The following is a 27,294-nucleotide window of genomic DNA, read 5'->3' as shown; positions in this document are numbered from 1 at the left end:
TGAGCTCAGACCAGAAACAAACACAGAACAGTGAGAAGCTGCAAATTCAGTCAAGACAATAAAAACAACACAACACTAATGTTTTCCAACAGACAGCAGGTAACATTTCTGAACCACTGATTAATTCACCAGCTTCTCTTCCTCTTTTTCTTCTTCTTCTGCTTCTTCTTTTTTCCTCCTCCTCCTCTTCCTCTTCCTCTTCCTCTTCCTCTTCCTCCTCCTCCTCTTCCTCTTCTTCTCTGTAGTCTTCGTCACGCTGACCTGTGCGTTTCGATACGGTCGTGAGGACCTGGACGTGTTGGGTCTGTCGTTCAGGAAGGATCTCTACATCTCCACCTTCCAGGTGAGAGCTGACGACACTGTAACTAAGTACATTTACTCAACTACTCTACTTAAAGGGCAACTCCACCAAATGTACACATTAAAGTGTGTTCACATGTTTACTATATAGAAAAAGTATTATAACACCTCTCGTGGCTCCAGAGGAAGGTGCATGTAATCCAGTGATGTCACTCAGTGACTCGGTTGCATTGTGGGTAATGTAGGCTAACATTTACCTCCTACAGCACTGTTAGACTACTTATGGACAGTTTAAAAACAAAAATTGACACGGCAGAACCAGAAATGTCTTTAAATCTGAAAGCCTACATTACCCACAATGCAACTGGATCACTGAGTGACATCTCTGGAAGATGTTTATCAGATGTTGCTGTTGAAAACTGGTGGAGTTGCCCTTTAAGAATGGATTTGAGGTACTTGTACTTAAATTGAGTCTTTTGTTTCATAGTTCTTCACACTTTTACTCCACAAGTCAACTCAAAAGTCAAAAATCAAATAGTTCCTTTAGAAATTAAGGTTTTCACACACAAAACACATGACAAGACTTTATTAAATTATACGTTTTTTAATCGATTGTTTGACAACTATTGTGTCATTGTTTAGTCTTTTTTGAATACAGTGGCTTCACAGCTGGTTTCAGATCAGCTGCTTTTCCTCTGAATGTATTTGAATGTGTTTGTAATGAAGTTGAGGTTTGGACTGAACAAACACTGAACGCGTCACTTCGGGCTCAGTGTCAAATGATCAGTGGATTAATGGAGAAAACGATTAGCAGATGAATCCAGACTGGAAATCCAGAATAGTTCCAATTGAGCTCCACCTCAAAAACCTCAACAGTGAAATCCTGCTTTTATATTAATGACGCGTCACAATAATCTAATGACATCAGACAGAAGAGAACAACACCCACAGCCTGCAGGGACACTTTACTGATCAGACTTTATTCATGTTTTTGATACAGGACTTTAACTTGTGATGAAGTATTTTTACACTGTGGTACGCAGACTTCTAGTTAAGTAAATATCTGGAGAAACCTGCGAAGTTAACAAGACATCTGAAGGCTGAACGTGATCAACATCTCTGTGTCTGTCTCAGGCCTTCCCTCCGGTGCCCGAGGAGAGGAAACCCAACAGCCGGCTGCAGGAGAGGCTGCTGAAGAAACTCGGCCAGCATGCACACCCCTTCTACTTCACTGTGAGTCACTGCTCATTTCCAACATGGCTGCCAGGTTCAAGAAGGATATTTGTAGATTCATGTCGAGCGATTAAAGACACACGACACGTGTGAACAACAGAGGTGTGGAAGATTCTGCCTCTGTCGATCGTTGATTGTCCGACAATGAAGATGTGAAGTAACGCTGCAATGTCGCGCTTGTGCTTTGAATTGTGGGCCGACATGAGGCTGATGTTATGTTGGAGGGAGGCGGTAATCAGCAGCCAATGATTTTTTAAAAAACTACAAAAAACAGAACTTTAAAAGCCGACATCTTGGAGAACACGTTGGATTTCGGATACACAGGTATTGAAAAAGTGCAGCGTTTGTATCGTAGACTGTTGTATTCTGATTATTGGAGGGACTTTTTAAATAAATGTGAATATAAATGATATTAAGTAGCCGTGTGTAGTAATAAAGAAGGTTGTCGGCACCATGAATTGAGGTGTGTTTGAGTCTTGACAGCTGAGTCGGAATCAAATTGTGAGACCACTAAAGATTTAGACATGTAGTGAACGAGACATAAAGATGTTGGATCAAGAGAAACAAACCATCATTTTTTATTCATGAACCTTTTCAGGAAGTCAGGAGCTGAACATGTGTTTTGATTGGAGGAAACGACTTTCAGCTGCAGCTTCTCTGATAATCGATTTATTGCTTTGAGGAATTTTTAAGAAAAAAAGCTGACTCAATGAGTTTTAACTTGTTTTTCTCAGGTCATATTCTGCTTTTCGGGTTTTTCCCATCTCTTTATTGTGTTATGAAGCATTTATGCAAAGTAAAAAAGCCCAAAGTCGACACAAAAAGTAGTTACTCTCTCCCACAGAAAACACTGCGGTTTGGAGTCGAGCCTTTACTTCTGTAACTCATGTTTGTCACAATGAAACAGGAAATGATATAAATGAATATTTTATATATTTATTAGAAAATGTATGCGGCTGTTCTGCAGCCATGCTTACCAGCTGTAGCGGCGTTATTTTAGATCACACTACCTTGCTCGGCATGACCCGCCCTTGTGAAGCTCTCACCAAAGATTGAACGGAGGCCAGATGTCTCACTCTGTAGCTAAAACGGTGCATTCAAGACACCGTGTGAAAAGGGACGCTGCAGCAAAGAAACATATAAGAAAAATGAAAGTGTGAATTAGCATTAGCATTAGCATAATATGACCTCTTTTAAATGAAAATAATCGTTAGTTGCGACTCTGCACTGAGTCAGATGAGAGAACAAAGTGAGCGAAGAAGAGTTATAAAACTTTATTTGTTGGTGGTTTCTCAGTTTGTGGATGACGGAGAGGCGCTCTGCAGTTTGTTTTATTATTGAGTCTGTATTTCCTGGAGTGTTTTGGTCTAAAAGGGATCACTGCTCAGCAGATTGTCTCCTTTGCATTTATTCAAACACAGTCGTTCAGCAGCCAAATTGAACACAAAGACTGTGTGTTTATGTTGTTGTTGGTTCCTCCTGTGTATTTAAATCAGCCCTTCAGAAGTTGAGAAATGTAAACAAGAATTTGCACAAAGTCACTTAAGATGTTTGGCTTAGTTCCCGGAGCTATTTGATTGTAAATGATATGACGGGGCTGTTTTCACAACACGGCCTCAGGCTCAGGATGGAAAACCATGTACGAAAACATAAAAGACGTTGTGTGCTGCAGTCTGGAGGCTGCTGGGTAAATGTTGGAGCGCTCTGTGAATACTGCCCCTAGTGTTCGGTTTATTATCTGCACTCCTCTTTAAAGGGGGGGTTTTGGTTCATTGTTATTATTGGTGGAGTTATTTATGTTGATCAGTCAGAAAGATGTTGTTCATCAAAGTTTCACAGAGTTGCTTTAACACAAAAAACATTCAGATGACATAAAACAGAAAAGCCAAAAATCTTTAGAAAGACTCGGGAAAGTTCTCTAAACATTGACGTCAATTACTTCTTAATTTACAGCAAAAAGTTGGTTGTAAGTCAGCGATATTATGATTAATAACATAACTGCACCGACTCATTTCAGCCGAAAGCTCAAAGTCCTCTGTTTCTGTTCAAATCTGAATATATTTGGCCTTTTTGACTCTCTTCAGACATTTTACAAAATAAATGATGATTGAGGAGAGCAGAGTTCTCATTGGTTCATCAGCAGGATTATAAACAAACCTGGGTACTGGATGAGTCTCAGAGCTCAAATTGGACCTCACTAACTTTTCTTGTGAGCCTGGATAAATGGACCGATCCAGGAACTCAGGTGGCTGCTGTCTGTGACTTCATGCAGATCCAATAAAAATCCAAATTTGGAGGATTTAGATATGTTGGATTTGATACTGGATTAGACTTGAATTAAAGGGGACTGTTGGCGGAGGTATGCACTCTACTGAACTGTGCGACTTCAACTAAATGAAGTGAAACCGCTCACTGTGCTACTTTTTCTTTTGTGCTTCAGATTCCTCAGAACCTCCCATGTTCAGTCACTTTACAGCCCGGCCCAGAGGACACTGGGAAGGTAACACACACACACACACACACACACACACACACACACACACACACACACACACACACACACACACTTTCCACAGCTACCCTTGTTAGGACATTGACTTCTATTCATTGTGGACATCCGATCTCTAACCAGGACGTCACAAATGACGTTTTGCCTCATTAGGACGGACTTCGGTCCCTGTGAGGTCGACGGTTCCTGACAATGATTCCGTTACTGGAAAAGGTCGCAAATTGACCACAAACATGCACACACGCACTCAAACCTTAACCTTAACCGCTGACCCAAAAATCAGCTTATTATCATCTGAGGACACGGCTTTTGTCCCCAATTGTACAAACTGTCCCCAATTAACAGGACTTGAGTCTGAAATGTCACATGAATTAGGCTGAGTCAGAAACAAACACATCAATGCTTTATTTAACATCTTCTTCCAGGAAATCAGTTTAATTAATATATTAGATTTTACACAGATGATCTTGAAGTAAAAGAAATATAACAAATAAATCCAGTAATTGAAGAACAGGATCGTTCAGACAGATTTATTAAAGCATCTTTGTGTCTGTGCTGAACTGTGAAAACTTCAGCTGAACAGAAAACATGATTCTGTGAGTCTCAGCAGGTTTAGATATAAGAACATAATGTAAGCAGTAGTTCAGTGTTGTGTGCTGAGTGAATCCAGGTCGTGATGTTCACCTGTCGCTCGGCTCTCGTCTCTCTGCAGGCCTGTGGGGTCGACTTCGAGATCAGAGCTTTCTGTGCCAAGACAATAGAAGAAAAGATTCACAAGAGGTGAGTTCACAGAGCGCCGGAAAACACGTCAGAGGGAAACGATGGTTATTTTAGATCCAGAGTTACGATGAGCAGATCGTAACTGAGAACCACGCGAGGTTTTAAATCTGTCGGTGCGTCAGCAGACTGTGGAGGAGGGCTTTTATTTTGTAGACACATTAGGTGAGCTGACAGCTGGTTTCAGTCAGGAGCAGAAGGTGTTTCCTTTAAGGCCGGACTGTTTTCAATCCTGTGTGTGATGAGGCGTCCAGTGTGTGTCTGTGTGTGTGTGTGTGTGTGTGACAAGGCGGCAAGGTTGAACTCAAGTGTTGAATGTCTGCAGGAACTCGGTGCGTCTGGTGATCAGGAAGGTTCAGTACGCTCCGGAGAAGCCTGGTCCTCAGCCAATGGTGGAGACGACCCGCAGCTTCCTGATGTCTGACAGATCCCTCCACCTGGAGGCGTCTCTGGACAAGGAGGTACACACACACACACACACACACACACACCTGTCTGACAGCTGGTTTGTCATGTTTGTTTGGACAACGTAGATGTACACAAGTGAAGTACTGAGTTAAATGTCAGATCAGTCACAGGAGACTGTAACGACATGCTGCTGAGAACATTTGTGTACTTTTACTTCAGTGCAAGACTCTTATTTCTAAGTAAATACTTTACTCCCACCACTGGGGTGGAAATTAAATATCACACACATCAAACTGCCTTTTACTTCTAGTGAATTTCTTATCAAACCTAATAAATCTCTCTTTTCCCATGATGCTTTGTGTGTAGCTGTATTACCACGGAGAGCCCATCAGCGTCAACGTTCACGTCACCAACAACTCCACCAAGACCGTCAAGAGAGTGAAGATCTCCGGTAAGTTCCTCTTCTTCTTCTTCTTCTTCTTCTTCTTCTTCTTCTTCTTCTTCTTCCTCTTCCTCTTCCTCTTCCTCCAAAAGTGACGCCTTCAAATGTCTTTTGTCAAACCAACAGTCGTCATTCACCGTCAGAAAGAACGAAGAAAAGCAGTAAATCCTCACATTTAAGAGGCTGGAACCAGACGATGATTGACAGTCAAAATAATTGGCAATCAAGAATCTGGGTTTTGGATTCTGTTGGTTCGACAAAAGAGGAAATCTTCAGATTAATAGATGATGAAAATGATGTCAGTTGCAGTGTTACAATAGTTATTAGCTGCAAAAGTTGTGCAGATCAAAACAGAAATGGAGTTGGAGAACAAATGATTTTTCACTTTCCTCGTATTAACACATGAAACTAACAGAAACGTGTGATTTCCGTCATGTTTTCCATCCTGGAGCTCGTTCAGTGATGAACTCTTCCTGTCAGGAGAATTAGCTCCACCTGCTGTTTGTCTCCATCAACCAGTGAACTCAGCAGGAGTAGATGGAAACAAATGTTTGTCAAAATGTGTTTTCTACTTTGATGATGTTGCTGTTTGATGCTAACAGTCTTCTCTCCGTCTTCATCTCTGCAGTGCGTCAATATGCAGATATCTGCCTGTTCAGTACTGCCCAGTATAAATGTCCAGTGGCCCAGCTGGAGGCAGAGTAAGTCCAGTTCTCCCCTCACAGATGAACTGACGATCACTGAGGTCAGAAAACAAGAAATTATTTTATAGAAGTTATAAAACACCTAAAGTGACTTGATCTTTAAGTTTGCCTTCGTAGTTGACCTCCAAAGTCATTATATAGAAATTAAACACAAGACAAATGAAATATAACTGAATAAGAAACAAACAAAACAAGTTAACTTTACGTTTGGAATAAAAAGCTTTCAAATCTTCTATATTTTCTCCAGTTAAAGAGGGAAACAGGGCTGGATTCAACTGATTAAGTAGTTTTAAAGAGACTCATTTCTTTAAACTGGAGAGAAACTAGATTAAAGTGTGTTTGTTTGGCTTTAAACTGGTTTAAAATGGGAAATATCTGAATTAAAATGGTTTAAACTGGCTGTAAGTCAGTCTGTGCTGAGTGGGCGGGGTTTACTTGACCAGTGTGATTGACAGCAGCGTGTCGTCTCCATAGTGACCAGGTGTCGTCCAGCTCCACCTTCTGTAAGGTGTACACTCTGACCCCGACGCTCGACAAGAACAGAGAGAAGAGAGGACTCGCTCTGGACGGGAAACTCAAACATGAAGACACCAACCTGGCCTCCTCCACCATGTAACTGTCACACACACACACACACACACACACACACACAGTGTACAGGTGTGTTGTACAGGTGTGTGTGTCTGCAGTCACGTGACGCGGCGCTCTGTTGTGTGTTTCAGTGTGAAGGACGTCACCAACAAGGAGGTTCTGGGGATCCTGGTGTCCTACAGAGTCAAAGTGAAGCTGGTGGTCTCCCGTGGAGGGTACGACACACACACACACACACACACACACACACACTGCTGACATCACTTCCTGTCTCTCACTGTTTCCTGTAGATGTCATCGTTAGTTTTGGGCTCCTCTTTCAGACTCTACTTAAACATTTGTGGCTGAGCTGCACTCACATTTAGATCTGTAACGACTATTAATCGCTGACCGCTCTGATAATAAATCAATTGAAGTAAAATTGCTCAAAATCTCTCCGTTTTTTTGCCTCCTCTCTGACAGTAGACTGAATATCTGTGGGTTGTGAACGAAACAATGATCGATTGATCAAGACAATAATCGATAGTCAATAATAATGGAGGGAAGTTTGAACATCAGTAACTCAGCAGACAGTTAAAGATGAACCTGCGTTGAGTCGATGTTGACAGTCACGCAGATTGAGCGTGTTAATCGTCAGTGATGTGTTTCTGTGTGACGGTCAGGACGGATTTACATCAAATCCTTTAGATTTGATTGGGTCACATGAAGGTCGGCTTAGTGAATACTGAGCTGGAGGGACGTATGCAGGTGTAGACCTCCACCAACACCTCCATCACCTGAGAGATCAACACATCAGACCTCCACCACAGTCTGTGGAAATGTACATGCACGTCCTGCGGCGATGCTACGAGCTAACAGTCGTGTGCGTTGTTAAATGATGGCCGTGGTTGCCGTGGTTCCCCACATCACATTTGATTGGATAAATGTATCTCACGCCCTTCAAAATTAAAAATGAGTCATACATTTTTTCGTTACAGGAGGAAAAAGGGCACAGAGAAGTGAAAACAGCAGAACTTTAGTTATTACATTAACGTGAGAGCGGCTGCAACTGTTGATTATTTTCTTGATTAGTTGATTAGTTGTTGGTGTTTTGTTGATCAGTGTTTTGTTGTCCGATGTTTTGTTTTGTCTACACACAAACACAATCTGTTTGCTGTCAGAGAGGAAAGAAACCAGAACATAATCTTTAAAAAAGGCTCAAACCAAATGATCCATTATCAGAATAGTTGGTGATGAATTATATAGTTTGCCAAAACTATTAAACTGGATGAAGTTGGGACAAAAGAACAGTCAGTGTGGGAGATCATGGCAACAGATTTCACTGATTTTCGTTCAGTTCATCTGGAAAGTTGATCGATAAAACAAATAACTGTTGTTTGCACGACAAACACGATCGTCGGCCGTGGTCCTCCATGTTGGTGCAGCTCAGCCTCGGCTTCCTGCTTCGTCCTCTAACTTCCTGTAGTCAGTGTCAGTTACCGTGGAAACCGTCTGCCTGCTTGTTGCTGTAGTAGCTTGCACTGTAGGTTGTGAACGTGTCGTGCTTTTCATTTTATCTCCCCTCTGTGTTTTTGGCTTTTTGTGTGGCTCCCCCCTCCTCCTCCTCTTCCTCCTCCTCCTCCTCCTCCTCCTCACCTCCTCCTCCCCCTGCAGGCTGCTGCGAGGCATGTTGGAGAGGTAAATGTGTCAGAAAAACACAAATCTGCTGTTTCTGTGTCAGTTCAGTGCTTTGAACCAGTTTAAACCAGAGACAAACTGCTTCAAACTGGTTTGAAAACATTTAATACTTTTGAATCAAAGTAACTGGATAAGATAAGATCTTTATTTTCTGTATATTTGACCACATTTTTATTGATGTTGATACAAATTGAACTCGTCCTCCATGTCTACCTGATTGTGTCTTGATAGATTAAATATAAAGTTTATTTCTTCATCTTTGACTCAAATCAGTAGATAATGATCAGGGTGGTGTTGAGTTCACGGTGTGTAGTTTCTGATCTGACTTCCTGTCTGCTGTTGTTTCTCAGAGACGTGTCGGTGGAGCTGCCGTTCATCTTAATGCATCCTAAACCTGTGGAGCTGCCGGTGTCCCGCCCACAGTCAGGTGACTGCACACACACACACACACACACACACACACACACACACACACACACACATGCACACACACACACATGCACACACACACACACACACATCCTCTTTATGTAACTCTCTGGCCTTTTACATCTTTGTCTTTTCTTTATCATGCTCTGAATTTCCATGGAGACACGAAGCAGTTTCCATGGTAACAACGGTGTGACATGCTAATGCGTGCGTGTGTGTGTGTGTGTGTGTGTGTGTGTGTGTGTGTGTGTTACAGCTGTGCCAGAGCTGGACCCCCCCATCGACACCAATTTGATAGAGTTCGACACAAAGTGAGTATCAAGTCCTCTGAAGAGTTGTTTTCTTAAGAGGTAGAGAGAAAGAAAGAGGTAGAAGTGGAGAGAGAAAGAGAGAGAGAGAAGTAGTAGTAGAGGAGGGAGAGAGAGAAAGAGGTAGAAGTGGAGAAAGAGAAGTAGCAGTAGAAGAGGGAGAGAGAGAAAGAGGTAGAAGTGGAGGAGAGTGAGAGAAATGCCAAGACATGAACAGTAGGAACTCCCTTACCCGACTGGTTTGGAGGCTGAGATCACTATCTGCCCTTCTAACACAGGAACTCACCACCTCACCAGTCACACACAACCAAATCACTAAACAATTAAAACAAAACTACATCACCTACTGGCAAACACAAACAAAAACACAGAGCAAAATGCAATGCTATCTGGCTCTAAATCGACGCTACACCTCAGCAGATTACCTGAGCACGGTGACTGATCTTCAGCTGAAACAAACCAGGACAAACTCCAGCCTGACTGAACTCCGCCTGGCTGCTGAAACAGGGAGGCTCCCTGCAGAGCAGAGGCTGTGCTGCCACTGCAGGCTCAATGAACATGAGATGGAATTACACTTCCTCACCAAATGTGAAACATTTAAATATATTAGAGAATTATATTTCCCTAAATTTGAAATGGCAACAAAAGGTTCTTTCTCTAAACTGTCCGATGAGGAAAAACTGCCTTTTCTACCAGGAGAAGAACCAGAGAGCAGCAGATTAGCATCAGTCTGTTTGTGCCTGCTGCACACTGAGAGACAGCCAGGGACACACAGACGATCAGCTGACACACACATTCATTGTTTGTTATTTTGTAGCCTTTTAATGACTTTAAATGATAGTTTTAGTGACACAAATTGAGTGATTTACTGTAATTTTTTATTTTTGACTGATTACCTGTGAATTTATTGTAAATACTGTTTTCATTTATTGTTATTATTATTACTTCTAATGCTTGTTTTGGCAATATGTACAATGTTACATCATGCCAATAAAGCCATTTGTATTGAACTGAATTGAGAAAGCAGTAAAAGTAGAGAGAGAGAGAGAGAGAGAGGTAGAAGTGGAGGAGGGAGGGAGAAGAATAAACAACAGAACTTGTTGATCTTTGTAATAATCTCTCTCTCTTGTTGAACAGAAACAGGAAGTTGTCATTTCTTCGCCGTACTAACGAAGCGTCTCTCCGTCTCTCCGTCTCTCAGCAGCATCTCCCAGGACGACGACTTCGTGTTCGAGGACTTCGCTCGCCTGCGGCTCAAAGGCGTCGTCGACGACAAAGACGAGGACTGCTAGGAGCTCGCCAACCCTTCATACGCTCGCTTCGAAACCACCACACACAGACACAAACACACACACACACTTACACACACACTCCCACACTTCACGTTACATTCCCCGGTGGAGGGGATGGATGAGGGCATGTTTGGACGGAGGTGGTGTTCTTCCTCTCTTGCTTCAGCCATTCGTCACGCCGCCGCCGCCATTTTTCGCCGCCGTCTTCTCCATCTGTCTCCTCTGTTTCTCTTTTAGCTGAAGGTTGAAAAACTGTAACATGTAAAGCAGCTGCAGGACAGATGTTGGCGGTGTGGCTGCGCTGTTTGTTTCTGTGTCGTCAGGGCGATCAGGCGTGGACGGGAACATGTGAAGGAAAAAGACGTATGAAGCCGAAGAGTCGCAGCAGCTGCAGCGTTCGTCCTCTTTTATTTTCAAACCTTTTTTTGAATGTCGACCGTTTCCGCGGCAAAACAAACAGAATATATATTTGAAACATAGAAAAAAATAATCTTGTACGAGCAGTTGAGGTCTGTGTTGAGTGGTGATCGCCGTCTTTTCTCTTCAAGTAAATACTGTAGATGATTTTTACATCATGGCTGCAAGGGGAGGACACACACACACACACACACACACACACACACACACACACAGTCTTACACAGGCGACTGAAGTTCGATTTCACCAGCATCCACCGTCTCACGCTCTCGTCACGCTGAACGCTGTCGTCCATTTTGTAGAAAGTTTCTCGTCACATTCGCTCAGTTGTTTCTGTTTAAGAAACGTTCCAGCGCCGATCGAGTTGTTTCAGTTCATTCGAAACTCTTTGTGACGTTTTCTTCACTGAAACAAACCAGCTGTATTGTTTAACTTCACAAAGATTCAAATCTCATGAAAGAAAAAACTAAGTTGAATTTAAATCTTGAGCTGAACGCTGCAGCGAGCTGAAGCCAGGAGGGTTTTTTCTAATTTGGGACTTTTAAATAATTTAAAAGTTTGCTGTTATTTTGTAGTTTTGTTGTCGTCAAAGTAATGAAAAGAATAAAAACAACAAGTTCCTCAAATAACTCAGCAGTGTAACGTTTACTGAACATCACGGGAAGAGGACGATTACATTAACCGAGTATAAGAACGTCTGTTGTGAAGTTATGAGAATCGTTACTTTACAAGTCGTAACATTAAACAACTACGACAACTAACGTTGTAATTTTACAAGTAAAAACTTGAAATATTTCTAGAATAAAGGCTGAATTTTAGAAAATGTTCCCAGTGAAGCTCTTGAAGGAAACAGCTCACCAGAATATTGTTTAATTCTTAAACCAGTGAGATTTTTACAGCTCGCCCGTTCAGGTTTACACCTGTTGGAGTGAAGCGCTGCCCTCTGGTGGCGTCTGTGGAGAACTTCTGAAGTGTGTTTATCACCTATTTACATGATTGATGTTGAAATTGAATTCTTGACACCTTCAGTCCAACAGAACAGGTTCTTGTTCTTTGAGTCTGTTAGTTAGAATGAATCTAGAACCTCAGCAGACTTCTTCTTCTGCTGCTGCTGTCGCCTCTCCGGCTCGTTTAGCTGCAGGTTTGTTCTTCAGTCAGGGAAGTTAATCGATCACAGACGAGGATGAAGCGCTTCATTCTTCCATGTTCATGTTTTTGTGAAGGAACTGAACGACCACTCGCCTGATTAACAACGTTTTGGACCTAATTTGTTGAGCTAAAGTTTTTTCCACCAGTTAAATTGATAAAACTGAAACAATTAAACATTTTTTCAAAGTCATGATTTTAAGATTTCACCTTCTGCTTCTTTTAGAACACCAAACTGTCTTTGTTGCTTTAGAAGGTTAGAATACAAAATAAAGACGAGCAGAAGCTTCGATCGCGCTGGAATCGTTTTTTAAACTCAGATCAAACTTCAGACGTGAGTCGGACCTCAAGTCGCTCGACTGGTTCTGACGGAGATGTTTCACCTTCATCGGGTTTAAACTGCTCTGGTTTCTGCTCACTCGTCTGTTTCTGACAGTAAAACTGGATTTCTCTTCTGTTCCTGCAGCACCTCGTCAGTTCTGACGTGCTTTAAATCTGATACTAAAACTGTTTCTACTGTGAGTTTTTATCCAATCACAGAGAGCCGTCGGCTGAAACCGGCTCTGACTCGACCCGGTTTAAACGATCAAACTGTCATCGTCCGCTCGTTAAAGTGAAACTCTGCTGCTGTTTGTCTTTTATCATCATCTCTCTGTTTTAAATCCTCACCGACCCAAAAACACTTTGAGTAAATCCTGAACGTCCATGTAGTGTTTTATTTTAAAGAGATGGAGCTGCAGCTTGTAATTTAAGAACCACAGTAAAAAACTGCATCGTGCCTTCAAGATCTTACTGTTGCCAATAAGACGTCTTTTAATCAGTTTTAGTTTTGTTTTAGTTTTTAGTGGCTAAACGAATTTACAGGTTCAGTTTGTGACTTTTTTTTTGTTTATCGGCAGTGAACTGAAGGAACCTCCTGTAAGTCGATAAAAGGGAAACGAAATGCCAATTATTAATTATAATTCAGTGTTTTTGTTCATTTTCAGATTGTAACTAAATTCTTTGATTAAATATCGAGATCATTTTGTGATAATTATACATTTTGCCAATGAAATTCATGCCTTAGCTGTGAGTGTTTCTGCCCTTATTTCTGTCTGTCAGGCAGAGAAGCCGTTGTCATGAGACCTCGGTACGAATTTAAGAAAACATGATGATAAATAATTTGTCTCCGTGACAACTGAGCAATTTAATGTTGTAAAAATATGCCATGAAACGAGTTTGACCGCCTCGGGAACCACGAAGAAGTCGACCGTTCTTTGTTTGTTTTCATCAGAATTAATTCTCCCGTAAGATTAAAACGTCATCGTCAGAATAAAACGCTAAAAAAAGATAATTTTGTGAAGATTATCGACACTTTTACTCGTGAAATTCTGCCCTGAATTCTGTCTGTCAGGCAGAGAGTTTGATCTCATGCGACCCAAAGAAGAAGGCCATGAAATGTGTCGAGAGCCTCAGGAACCGTGAACAAGTCGGACATTTTTTATTTTGTTTTCGTCAACTTAATCACCGTAAGATAACTGTTTCTCGTAGACTAACACTGCAACTTTTTCTCTTTAAAAACAAACATCAGTTTTATCTCAGACTCTGACTTGGTGTCGTAAATTATCGCTGTATTAACGTTATTCTTGCCTTTTTTCCTACGACTTTAACCTCGTAGATTACAATTTATCCTCTGAAAGACGGAACTTCTTATAAAAATGAGAACTGAATCCTGTGAAACGTTTTACTGACTTCGCTCAACACATTTCTGATATTTCAGCTGATTTCTCTCACGTCTCTTACGTTCTCCACGGGTCCAAACATCAGTCTTATCGTCAGTCTTTCATGTCGATGCCATGTCACAATAAATGACCAAATTAAACACGTTAAAAGTGCCATGAAAACCTCCTCAGCCAATGAAAACAGCCGATGAGAGATGAGTAAACAGACAGCAGCAGTGTTTCCCTTCAGGTCCACCACATGAACCTCCTGCCTCATCGTCCACCGGATCATCCTCGTTTAGTTTCATCGTCTTCGTTCAAACTCAGACGTGATGTGAAGGACTCGGGTTAATTCTCCTCGACTGGATCTTTTTTCTCTGTATGTTCATTCTTAAAAAAAAAACAAAAAAACAAAGATGGCTGAAAGTAGTTCAGGGCTTTCTAGCGTTTGTTTTGTTCGTCGCCGTCAGATTTGTCTCTTAACGAGTGTTCTGTTAATTTTCCCCCCAATAAGCTGCACAGATCAACATTTCACACGACACAAGAGCACTGCACTTTCATTGGACGAAACAAACCCACAGAACTGCAGACGTTTCTGTTTTGGTTTTTTTTTTTTTTTTTTTGGCTTATTTCAGGAGACAAAGAAGAAGAATGTTGATCTTTTTTTTGACGCTTGGCCATTTTTTTTTCTTTTTTTTTTTTGGAAAATTGTCCGCTGTGGTTTTTTGAAAAGGCTTCACACAAACCAACAAAACTTTTATTTTTTATTTTGAATCTTAAAAACTGCCAAAACTCCCTCCCTTCCTCCTTCGCTCAGTCATTGAAGCTGCGACCGTCACCCAGAAGGGAAGAAGAAGAAGAAGAAGAAGAAGAAGAAACGGAGCATGTTTTTAAATTCTTTGATTTTGTTTTTATTTTCCAAGCAGTGCTGTGAATCGTACGAGCTGTGATTCTGTCCTTATTTTGTCGTGCATATGTGGGGTAACTTTGCTAAGTGTGAAAATATTTTGACAAGTGCCACGCCCCGGCCTGTGCGATGCTTACCATAATGTCTATAAAACAGGAAGTGATTTCTGCTGGTGGGACGAACACCAGAAAAGATAGAATTATGATTATTATGCTTCTGATTATTATTATTATTATTATTATTATTATTATTATTATTATTATTACTTCTACTGTATCATCATTGCGACCATGATTATTCTCATAATCATTTAAGAGTCTATTGTTTTGCCATGTATTTTTTAATTTGAGATTTTTATTTTAGTTTTCTTTTTATTATTAAAGGCAAAATGAACTAACAGAACCGGCTGCTGCCTCGTTACTGTGCCGACACGCTTCTGTCTCACAGTTTTTATCTCGGCTGTCTGGCTGATTTGTAGATGGAACGATGTGAAGTTTAAGGAACAGTTCACTCAAAAAACTGTAAAAACATTTATAATATACAATATTATTACAGTCGTCTGGGATATTTTAGAGCTACGAGCGAGAACGTTATCACACGTCTGTTCATCCAACTTAATAATCTGCATCCGCATCTGAACATGGAGTTCAGCGGATTATCTAGAAGTTGTTTATTTAAAAACTTTGTAGTTTAGAGAGAAATTCAAAGTTAATATTAATGAGGTTATAACACAAACAGAGAGATGTTTATTTTAACGATTTGTGTAATTAACAAGCTGTTCTCAGAGGAAAGTCAGGTCCCAGAACACTGTTCGAAGCTGGAAAGATGGCAGGGTCCGCCACATATAAACAAAGGTTGTGAGGATGAGACAAGTTTAGACGATATCTCAATAGAGATACTTTTAAAAGTGAGCTGAGACTGACTGAGAGGAAGAGATCAGTCTGACTCTAATCTCATCAGTTTTATTGCAGAAGAGCTCTAAGAACTCACGTCTGTTACAGGCTGCAGAGTTCATCAGTAGAAGGCAGGTCGTGTGATTAACGTTGAAACACCTTCTGCTCCTGGAGCTGTCGAGTGGAGAGGCCATTAAACCAAACTCCATTCTATAAACAGCTTTTTATGGTCACAGCTTTGTGTTTTCACAATGAAAACTGTAGTTACAAGTTTACAGAGGCTCGTTTTTGATTCTCTACGATCTACAGACACAATCGGCTCGCATGTGATTTACTCAGTGACATCATAAACTCACCTGTGAGGAGGTGATGGGACGCCGTCTTCACAACTGCAGGATGAGGAGGCAGAGACCGTCTGTGTCTGACCCAGACCGAGATGAGACCGGTTCTGTTATCAGCAAAGAGACTGCTGCCCAGTCAGACTAACAACTGCTCCTCAGGTCAACTCAATATGTAGAAATACATGTAGGTGTTCATTCATTTATAAAATGTGACATTAAGTTTAAATTTGCTTCTGTATATATAAACTTTCTGTAATTTCCCACTGTGATTTTTATTATTGTATTCATTGTAAAAGGTATTTATGAAGAAATACAAATAAACAAGTGCTGTATAAATGTAATGAACTTGAAACGTGTCTGTTGGGAAGAGAGAGGATGTAAAGAGAGAGAGAGAGAGAGCAGCTGTGCAGGAGCAGAACCACGTCACCTACCAGGTCCGGATGTGAAAGTGAAAGTTTGTCAGAGAGACGCAGAACTGTAGAGGAGGAGGACAGACTGTTCTGAACAAAGAATCTGGTCCAAACACAGGTGAGTTCACTGATCTACACAGCTGAAACACAAGAACTTCATGTTTGTCCAGGTTCTGTTGAAGAATGGTTCTGTTTCACCCAAAAAATTATATAAGTGGTTGTAAAAGATTAAGCAGCTCCTTCATGTGAGGAGGTTCCGATAAGAAGAACTTGTGTAGTTCTTGTGTATGAAGGTTTGCATCTTGAGACTGATCTGTTGAATGCTGTCTGTCACTTTCAGCTCTCTGGGGCGAGGTCCAAACGTGTCCCGTTATGTAACCCGAGGAGGAGAACTTCTCCCAGAACCGGATCCGCTGAGGTTTGTTAACAGTGTATCTGATGGTTTAAAGCACATGGCACTGGTCCGAGTCCGGAACCATACGGACCTGGACCTATAGTCAATACATTATTTAGGTATTTTAACATTTTGACGGGGCGCTTCTGTTTGACCGGCGCAGCTTTTCTAGACTTTACGGTACCGGTTTAGCGACTGGCCAATTGCATGCGCGTTAAGCCATCCCACCTGATGCTTCTCAGCCAATCACATCTGTGCATTCCAGACAATAGACATTGTGACCATATACATATAAACATAGAAACATAGACGCCTCTCTGGGCAGGTTGGCCCGCTGCTGTGATGCGTCCACATCGCCGCCATATTGGATGTGGTGTCTCCGACCGCGGTCCAATCAGCCGTGGTTCATGTTTGCTTGATCAAATCAGCCGCCCGTTTTTTCTAGTGCGCGAAGCTACTAATATTTACGGTAATCGTATTGAACCCGCTCTGACTGGGTCAGACTGCAGGCTCGCGGCTCATCCCGCTCCCGCTGAATTTCCGACCATTACCGCCCGCACCCGCAACGTGTGTGTGTTACACTCCCGCAATGTGTGTGTGTTACACTCCCGCCCGCACCAGAAAACTCTGAGAATTTATATCCGCACAATAATAGAGATGCATTGATTTTCTGTCTTCTCCTGTCCCGCAGGAGAAAACACGTCATTTTATAGGCTATTAATAAAGAGACTCATTTGTTTGTTTCGTTTCCCTGGGCGTGTCTTTTGACGCACTGGTCAGGAATAGCGCTCCTATTTCGTTGTTTTTATTTAGGTTTTTAATGAAATAAAGGCTGTTTCATATTCTATTCTCCTCCTCTGCTCTGTATTTCATTTATTTTCTACCTTCATATAATCACGCAGTGATTGAGGTTAAGGTCTCTTTTCTAAGACAGACCTGAATAAGAAACAATAATGAAAACACAATCCCTTGTTTTAGCTTTTTTTCTACTTAATTTGTTGACTCCGTCATGCTGTCGCTCCGCAGTGTTTGTTTTTAGCCGCCCGTTCCCGCCCGCAGCAAAGTTCAAACCGCCCGCTCCCGCGAGATTTGGGTTGGGTCCCGCGGGAGCCAATCCCAATGCAGTCATCTACTGCAGGCTCACAATCAGAACCATGAAACATACCAGAACCAAACTTTTAACAGTCATTATTCCCGGTAATAAACTGAAAGGATCGCAAAGGTATCCTTCCGGATTTCAAAGTAAAGGATGGTGTGAGAGAAAAAAATTAAAAGAAAAATATCGTTTCCATAAGTAGTTTAAGATTAATATCCTGCTTGATTTTGCACTTCCTAGACTACTTGCATGAATAATAATAAGTACTTTTACTGAGTACTTTTCGAGTAATCCTGTGTCAAAATCCTTAACAGAGAAAAGAATACGGATATTTCACCCAATTTTGATGTGGAATAAAACACTTGTTTTCCATAAGTAGTCCTAGCTTCATATACTGCTGAACTAAGTACTTCCTAGATTACTTGTGTAACTAGTATGAAGTACTTTTATTGATTACTTTTTGAGTAATACATTGTCAAAATACATAACAGAGAACAAGAATAAATCTTTTTTTCGCCCAAATTTAATGTAGAAATGTACTTGTAACAGAGTGTTATTAGACTGTGGTATTGCTCCCTTTTTGTTAGTAAAAGATCAGAGTATTTCGTCCAACACTGCAAATCTGAAACCTGCATTCATGAGTAGGTCTTTTTCCAGTCATAACACCCTGAGCATATCAGGCCGTGGATACAAGTTGAGAAGTGAGCTGACCGTCAGCCAGCAGACGTTGACTGTGGTTGAGAAGAGAACAGTTGAGATTGATGTGCCAATCCTCGCTGACAGTAACATCAGGAAGACGGAGCACAAAAAGAAGGAGTTGAAGGAACAACTTGAACAGATGTAGAAGGTGAAGACCAAAAAGGTCCCGGTGGTGATGGGAGCATTGGGAGCTGTGCCCCCCAAACTGGGAGAGAAGCTCCAGCAGTTTCCAGGTGCAACATCAGGGGTCTGATGTTACTGTCAGCGAGGATTGGCACATCAATCTCAACTGTTCCCTTCTGCTCCGAGTCAACCACAGTCAACATCTGCTGGCTGACGGTCCGCTCACTTCTCAAGTTGTATCCACGGCCTGATATGCTCGGGGTGTTATGACTGGAAAAAGACTTTCTCATGAATCCAAGTTTCAGATTTGCACATCTGGCTCACGCTGTTATAAAATACCATCATAGCTCTTAACAACTCTGTTATATGTACATGAACTTAAACCAAAATGAGTGACAATGTGAGTGTCACTTGAAGTGATATAACCAAGTGTTTTTTAACATGAAACAGACACATAACAGGTTTGGCAGGAGGAGAGTCAGAGAAGTGAACTAACAAGCTGTTTGCTGGTTTTGTCCACTTCAGCCTGAGCGATGGACTCTGAAGCCCGCAGGACGATGGAGGTGGCGGCTCTCGGCCGACCATTCAGCCCCGGGATGCTGTACGACTGCCGCACAGATTCACTCATCCCGGGTAAGGATTCACTAGTAAATATCATTAATGCATCAAATCAAATATTCAGTATTTAAAGTCATATTCAATATTTTCATCCCTAATCTTTTTGCAACTTTTCAGCAGGGATCAGGCTCATATCAGAGTCATGAATCCTTTCAATTCTTTCATGTCAGTTTGTTGGTTTGTTTGCAGTATCTCCTGAGTGAGTACAATTTGAGGTCGATAAAGGGGACTGCTGAGCCTTGATGGAGGTATGCACTCTACTGAGTGCCATTTAAGTTATTTTTGTAATCACTGACTGGCTGCAACAGCAGGTATTTTACTTTTGGGTTATGAATGAGATCAGTGCTGAAGGCAGTCAGAGATTACATCTGAACAACAGAACAACAACATCTGTGTCCTGACCCAACGCTCTCGATGTTCTGGTGCCGCAGAAGAAATAAGCCAAACTAGAAAGGTACTAAATAGAGCGCACACCTCCGCCAAGGCCCAACAGTCCCCTAGAATTCCATCAAGCCTAATCCAAATCAAACTTGACAGCCCTGCAGTGAACTGTAGTCACTCAGAGATACCAGCCGCCTAAACACCCCTGACTTTATTCATCGAGATTCATGCATTATTTCCTGAGAGATTAACAAAAATGAAAAAGAAAAACACTCTGTCTGGCAATGTTGAATCCTCCCGACAAACCAACAAACTGACACTTCCTTGGTGGAGGTTATAGCTCATACTTAATGCGTGACTTCTGTCTGTCTGGTTCTGGAGGCTGAACTGGACTTTTGCCTCTTCTTTTTCAGGACTAACATTGTGGGACCGCAGTGACCTGGCACAACATATTGTAGAAAGACCACAGAACTATAATGACTTTGAGATAGTTGCATCTGAATCAATTGAGGACAAATCTTCAGCACTTAATGTTGAAGCTGCTTTGAAGGCGAGTCTCTTGAGTGGACTGGTTAAGGTGGACGGATCAGCAAAATACCTGAACGATAGTAAGACTTCCAAAAATCAGGCCAGAGTAACACTGAAGTACAAAGCTACCACAAAGGTCCAGGAACTGTCGATGGATCATCTTGGAAGAGGCAATGTGAAGCATCCAGACGTCTTTGATAAAGAGTTAGCTACACATGTAGTCACAGCTATTCTTTATGGAGCACAAGCCTTCTTTGTCTTTGACCGTGAGGTGTCAGAAAAGGAAGATCATCGAGACATTGAGGGTAACTTGAAGTTGATGATCAAGAATATTCCTCGTATTGCTTTAGAGGGTGAAGGTTCCCTGAAAATGGAAGACAAAGACAGAGAAAAGGTTGAGAAATTCTCCTGCAAATTCTTTGGAGACTTTTCACTTCAGAATACTCCGACTTCCTTTGACGATGCAATACAAGTCTATCAAAGTTTGCCAAAATTGCTGGGAGCCAACGGAGAAAACACTGTACCAATGAAGATCTGGATGTTGCCACTAATATGTTTAGATTCTTCTGCTGCTAAACTCGTCCGTCAGATTAGTATAAGACTAATTAAAAAGTCGCAGAGTGTCCTGGAGGACTTCAGTGAGCTGGAGATGAGGTGCAATGATGCACTGAAAACCACCACTGCACAGCACTTCCCACAGATTGGCACAAAGATTAAAACCTTTCAAGAGATGTGCTCTGAGTTCAAGCTGGAATTCCAACAACACTTGGCAAAGAAACTTCCATCAATCCGAGGAGGAGGAGAAGAAGAGGATAAGCTCACAGACATCTTGAAGGAGATACATTCTTCTCCTTTCAACAGCAAAGACCTGAGCAAGTGGATGGACTGCAAAGAGAGAGAACTCTCCATTTTAAAGACTTTCAGCAACATGATGAAGAACACTAAGATTGTCCCATCTCAAAATCACCTTCAAGAGGAAATTCTCAGTGCACATCGCGCTGTGTGTTTTGTCTTCACCTCACTGGGAAGTGATGAACCGTACCTCTCAACTTTATCAAACTACTTAGAAGAAAGACCCAAACCAGACGATCCGTGGAGGTCTCGTACTCATGATGTAGAGAAGGAACAGTGGTACGCCTCCGGAGAAGTAGCAGATGCAATGAGACGCAGAGCAAAACTCTTTAGTGACTTTGCAGAGGCCAACATGGAGAACAAGAACATTAAGTTCTTGGCAGTTGGTTCAACAGACGAGACACAGAAATGTTCAAGCATCTTCCTCTATAAAGATGACTTTTCTGTCGATAAGAGCTTTGAGCCTCCTTCAAAGCCTGAAACATTAACAGTCAGAGACATAAACCACAACAGTGTGATGCTGAAGATTTCTCCAGCAAAGTTTGGAGCAGAGAACATCACCTCCTACTCTGTTGAGTACTGTGTCAGTGGACAGGATGGATGGAAAGAAAAGACGGCAGCAGAAGCTGAAGAAATCACAGTGAGCGGTCTGAGTCCAAACACAGAGTACAAGTTCAGATGCAGAGCAGTGACCTCAGTAGGTGTTGGACCAGCCAATGAAGACAGTGGTTCCATTAAAACTTTACCTTGCAGCCCTCCCGGGAAACCTCAAGGTGAGCCAAACTCAAGTGAGATATCAGTTAGCTGGGACAAACCTGTTGAACTCGGACAGGATGTACAGATCCTGAAATACATCGTGGAGTACGCCAAAACGGACAGCGGGTTGGGAGAGGAAGATCTCCAATGGAACCAAAAGATGTCTGAGACTGAAAAGACGATCATTTCAGGGCTTCAGTTAGAGACAGAATATGTTGTCAGGGTCAGATGTGATTGTGGTGAAGCTGGAAGAAGCAAAGAAAGCATCTCTTCTATCTTTGTTGTGCGCCTGAATGAGCCGGACAAAGAACAAGTTGTTGAAGCTGTTAAAAAAAAAAGCAGACTGCTGAAACCGCAGTCAGGTTGTCTCCCTGTTCGTGAAGTTACCCTGAAGAAAGAAAGACTGGGTGTTGCACGGTGCAGGAATTTTAGTTGCGGGGAAGAATCTTATAAACCCAATCGCACCATCATGGTTCTCGGAGCAACCGGAGCTGGTAAATCCACTCTCATCAATGGGATGATCAATTACATTCTGGGTGTTGAATGGGAGGATTCATACCGATTCAAGCTAGTTAATGAGAATCAGTCGAGATCACAAGCTCACAGCCAGACTTCTGAAGTGACTGTGTACAAAATCAACCACCAGGAGGGGTTTAAGATAGACTACTCACTGACCATCGTTGACACTCCAGGATTTGGAGATACAAGAGGCATAAAGAGAGACAAACAGATCACAGAACAGCTGCGTAATCTCTTCTCTTCAAACAATGGTGTCAGTGAAATTGATGCTGTGTGTTTTGTTGTTCAGTCTGCTTTAGCTCGACTCACACGAACACAGGAATATGTGTTTGACTCTGTGCTCTCAATCTTTGGCAAAGATGTGGCAGAAAACATCAGAGTTCTGGTGACGTTTGCAGACGGCCAGCGTCCACCAGTTCTAGAGGCGATCAAAGAATCAGGTGTCCCGTGTCCTAAAACAGAAGATGGACTGCCAGTTCACTTCAAATTCAATAATTCAGCGTTGTTTGCAGACAATAAATCATCTGCAGAAGGCAGTGGGAGTAAACATGGAGGCTTTGATCAGATGTTTTGGAACATGGGGACAAATAGCATGGAGATGTTCTTTGATGCTTTGAATGCGATAGAAACCAAAAGCTTGACACTGACAAAGGAGGTCCTCAGAGAGAGAAAGAGCCTCGAGAATTCAGTTGGAAATTTGCAGAAGAAGGTTAAACTCGGGTTGGCCAGGCTTGAGGAGATAAAAGAGACAAATGAAAAACTGAAAGAGCACGAGGCAGAGATCAGCAGGAACGAGAACTTTGAGATGAAAATCAACGTCACAAAGCCTGTTCAAAAAGATATTTCTGGTACTGGAAAGTTCCTCACCAACTGTCAGCAGTGTCAACAAACCTGTCACTTCCCCTGTGGAATACCCAATGATAAAGATAAAGCATGCTGTACTGCAATGGGACCAGATGGAAACTGTACTGAGTGTCCAGGCAAATGTATTTGGAGTGTACATTTTAATCAGAAGTACAAATGGGAGTATAAGGAGTTTGAAGAAAAAGTAACGGTGAAAGAGCTGAAAGAAAAGTACCTAAAAGCAAAAGATGCTAAGGCTCCTGTTCAGGCTCTGTGTGACAAACTGAGGTCTGTGTTTGATCATGTGCAGGCTGAGGTGATGAGGCTGATGGCGTACTCTGGCAAGTGTTTGAACAGACTCAAAGAGATCGCACTGAAGCCAAACCCTCTGTCCACTCCGGACTACATTGACATGCTTATTGAGGCAGAGACATCCGAGTACAAGCCAGGCTGGAAGAAACGAGTTGAGCACCTGAAAGCCGTGAGAGAAAAAGCAGTGTACATTGCTAAAGTTGACAGAGGAGAGGACCTCCTCCAGAGTCCATCTACTGACCTGTAGCATGTTGTCAAGGCCAAACAAGGAACAACACCAACCATGACAGTAGACGATAAAGATTCCTACACTGACATCAACCAGGACCAGGACCAGGACCAACTCCAAGAGGAGGCAGAGACCAACACCAACAAGAGGAAGACTGTCAGTGTTGAATAAAGACCAAGATGAGGCGATACTGACCCAGACCGAGATGAGACGAGCTAATACTGACCCAGACCGAGATGAGACGAGGTGATACTGACCCAGACCGAGATGAGACTGAGCTGTTACTGACCCGGACCGAGATGAGACTGAGCCAGACCGAGATGAGACTGAGCTGATACTGACCCAGACCGAGATGAGACTGAGCTGTTACTGACCCAGACCAAGATGAGACTGAGCTGTTACTGACCCAGACCAAGATGAGACGAGCTAATACTGACCCAGACCAAGATGAGACGAGCTAATACTGACCCAGACCAAGATGAGACGAGGTGATACTGACCCAGACCGAGATGAGACGAGCTAATACTGACCCAGACCGAGATGAGACGAGGTGATACTGACCCAGACCGAGATGAGACGAGCTGATACTGACCCACACCAAGATGAGACGAGGTGATACTGACCCAGACCGAGATGAGACGAGCTGATACTGACCCAGACCGAGATGAGACAAGCTAATACTGACCCAGACCAAGATGAGACGAGGTGATACTGACCCAGACCGAGATGAGACGAGCTGATACTGACCCAGACCGAGATGAGACTGAGCTGTTACTGACCCAGACCAAGATGAGACTGAGCTGTTACTGACCCAGACCGAGATGAGACGAGCTGATACTGACCCAGACCGAGATGAGACTGAGCTGTTACTGACCCAGACCAAGATGAGACTGAGCTGTTACTGACCCAGACCGAGATGAGACTGAGCTGATACTGACCCAGACCGAGATGAGACGAGCTGATACTGACCCAGACCAAGATGAGACGAGCTAATACTGACCCAGACCAAGATGAGACGAGCTAATACTGACCCAGACCGAGATGAGACGAGGTGATACTGACCCAGACCAAGATGAGACGAGGTGATACTGACCCAGACCGAGATGAGACGAGGTGATACTGACCCAGACCGAGATGAGACGAGGTGATACTGACCCAGACCGAGATGAGACGAGGTGATACTGACCCAGACCGAGATGAGACTGAGCTGATACTGACCCAGACCGAGATGAGACTGAGCTGATACTGACCCAGACCGAGATGAGACTGACAGGTTCTGTTATCAGCAAAGACTAAGAAAGAGCTCATGCTGCTTCCTAGTCAGACTAAGAACTGGTCCTCGGGTCAACTCTATGAAAGATCGCATGGACAGAGATCCGACTAAACATCACTGAAGTCTTTACTAACTGAGACACTTCTTCAGTGTTAATGCTGCGACCTGATCAGTAGATTTAAATCATCTAGTAGTTAAAATATAATCTTATGAAGAGCTTCACATGTAAACGCATTCATAGATTCATAAAGATCTTCCCCACGTTCATCATCTTAACTAAAGTGAATCTCTCGCCAAAATGCAACCTTTAGTGTCGATCTCAGAATGTGACGTAACCTGGAGGACAGTTAAGGTGGAACGCTTCTAAAGCTTAGTTCCATATAAATGCAGGATAATTTGTTGTTTTGTCGTTAGCGAAAAACAATATTGGCCTTGAAGTTGAAAAAGGAGCCTCATATAAGAAACAATACTAAAATAAAAAGCTGGAAAAGTCACGTGAGATCTCGCGTGGATAGTTGTTGCTGGAAGACAGTAGTTCCACCTTAACTGTCCTCCAGGTTACGTCACATTCTGAGATCGATACTTCTCCACTGGCAGGACGGCGCACGCGGAACAAGCTACTGCTAACGTGAGTTGTTCAAAAACCTTCTTTTTAGTAAACTCTGTGTACACAAACAATGTTCTCAATGCTCGTGTTCATGTGTAGAGACCCTGGTGATACTACCAGCAAAGTTTCATGTTGTGTCGAGACTTCTTACTGTTTTAAATATAGAGATTTTGATGCTATTGTAAAAGTGCCCGTAGCACTCCCATTGAAAATGAGTTTGACCTGAAAACAAAAATACGGTAAATCTTAAAAGTGCCTCTTTTATCTATCTATCTATCTATCTATAATTATGCTTTTACACGACAGTTTGTCTCATATACATTCACAATAATACATCATTGTTTGAATCTGTTTCATTGTACCCAGATTACATAGTTGAGTTTTTATACTTGGTCAACAGCTTCCTGCTTATTTTAACATGTTTTATCTACTATATTCTTTTTTCTTGGAGATTTAAAAACTTAAAGATGATCTGAAAATGTTACTACTTATTACTCCTGTTACTACTGTTACTGTATTACCCCAGGGCCCATATTCACAAAGAATCTTAAGGCTAAAAGTAGCTCCTAACAGGCGAATTTAGGAGCAACTCCTAAAATAATGGGCATGTCAGTCGTAACTTTAGGACTCCTAATTTTTGAAAGTAAGAGTTATTCACAAAACATTTTAGGCCTAAATGTGCCCCCCCCCCCCCCCCCAATTGTTGAAAAACGCGCGCTAAAGTGCCTTCCTGAGAGCCAAAAAGCATGCCAAAGTGCCCTCTTGGTTGGCAAAACACACTAAACTGCCCCCTTGGCTGGTTAAAACATGATAAACTGCCCTCTTGGGAGCCAAAACACGCGCTAAAGTGCCCTCTTGGGAGCCAAAACGCTCGCTAAAGTGCCCTTCTTTTTCGCCCCTGCCCTTCAAAAAGTCTGCGCACGCCACTGCTCGGGACTAGTATTACCTGGGGACCTCATGTGATTTAGAAATTATCCCACCACGTCTGTGTTTCGTGCGGCGCATTCACACATGATAAGCAAAGTCTTTGTTTTAACTCGAATTTACTGACATTATCCCCCCGGGTCGATCGCACCGGAGCCCTTGTTGGAGCAGCACAACAGTTAGATATGGATATTTTTAATATAATAACTGGTGAGCCTGTTGAAAGATGGAACAATTTTCCTTACCGCATGCTGCCATGCATCAAGATTTCGCTCTTCTGATGAGCCTCCTGAATTTGCACCCAAAATGCTGTCAAAACTTTCATTTGTAATTCCCAACGCAGCCTCCATAATTCTCGACCGGGAAAAAGGCAGAAAAAGGTGGAAAACACAAAAAACCTTAAGAAAAACAAAAAACGACCTCAAATCACAGAGATGCCGATTCACACAGGACTAATATTATCACATGACCTCTGTGTTTGGTGAAATATAATAGGTAATTTGCGGTGGAATTTTTACATTACAAATTATGGACATGGCAGATTCGCACGGGATTAAGATCACAGACGACCTCCGCAATTATTACAAATTACTGGCGGTCCCCAGGTTATACTAGTCCCGTGTGAATAGGGCTTTTGTCAATCGGAAAAAGTTGCAT

The 27,294-nt window shown here is 42.3% G+C and overlaps 2 protein-coding genes across 6 annotated transcripts in view; both read left to right on the top strand.

Annotated features, from left to right (window-relative positions):
* Positions 1–14,785, top strand: part of LOC115593737 (arrestin red cell) — a 30,845-nt gene extending 16,060 nt beyond the window's left edge. Inside the window, exons 5-17 of one of the 4 annotated variants that reach the window (XM_030437352.1) lie at positions 246–343; positions 1,435–1,533; positions 3,974–4,033; positions 4,755–4,822; positions 5,145–5,280; positions 5,594–5,678; positions 6,298–6,370; positions 6,848–6,985; positions 7,096–7,179; positions 8,617–8,640; positions 8,991–9,067; positions 9,326–9,380; positions 10,582–14,785. In XM_030437352.1, coding sequence (XP_030293212.1) covers positions 246–343; positions 1,435–1,533; positions 3,974–4,033; positions 4,755–4,822; positions 5,145–5,280; positions 5,594–5,678; positions 6,298–6,370; positions 6,848–6,985; positions 7,096–7,179; positions 8,617–8,640; positions 8,991–9,067; positions 9,326–9,380; positions 10,582–10,669 — 1,085 coding nt within the window. In that variant the 3' untranslated portion in view covers positions 10,670–14,785. Of the gene's footprint in view, positions 1–245; positions 344–1,434; positions 1,534–3,973; positions 4,034–4,754; positions 4,823–5,144; positions 5,281–5,593; positions 5,679–6,297; positions 6,371–6,847; positions 6,986–7,095; positions 7,180–8,616; positions 8,641–8,990; positions 9,068–9,325; positions 9,381–10,578 lie in introns of all 4 variants that reach the window. The other 3 variants (XM_030437351.1, XM_030437354.1, XM_030437353.1) reach the window with 3 other exon arrangements.
* A 1,736-nt stretch (positions 14,786–16,521) lies between these two features.
* LOC115593584 (uncharacterized) lies at positions 16,522–25,493 on the top strand. Of its 2 annotated transcripts, none has more exons than XM_030437161.1 (4): positions 16,522–16,601; positions 16,824–16,901; positions 19,321–19,428; positions 20,208–25,493. In XM_030437161.1, the coding sequence occupies exons 3-4, from the start codon at positions 19,329–19,331 to the stop codon at positions 23,849–23,851; spliced, it is 3,744 nt and encodes a 1,247-aa protein (XP_030293021.1). In that variant the 5' UTR covers positions 16,522–16,601; positions 16,824–16,901; positions 19,321–19,328; the 3' UTR covers positions 23,852–25,493. The 2 variants fall into 2 exon arrangements, with proteins under 2 accessions (XP_030293021.1, XP_030293022.1); XM_030437162.1 differs by having other exon boundaries at positions 16,571–16,600; positions 16,821–16,901.
* The last annotated feature ends 1,801 nt before the right edge of the window (positions 25,494–27,294 follow it).

Source organism: Sparus aurata, chromosome 13 (assembly GCF_900880675.1).
Source record: "Sparus aurata chromosome 13, fSpaAur1.1, whole genome shotgun sequence".
In the NCBI taxonomy this organism is placed as follows: Eukaryota; Metazoa; Chordata; class Actinopteri; order Spariformes; family Sparidae; genus Sparus; species Sparus aurata.
This window is presented reverse-complemented; position numbering and strand designations above follow the sequence as displayed.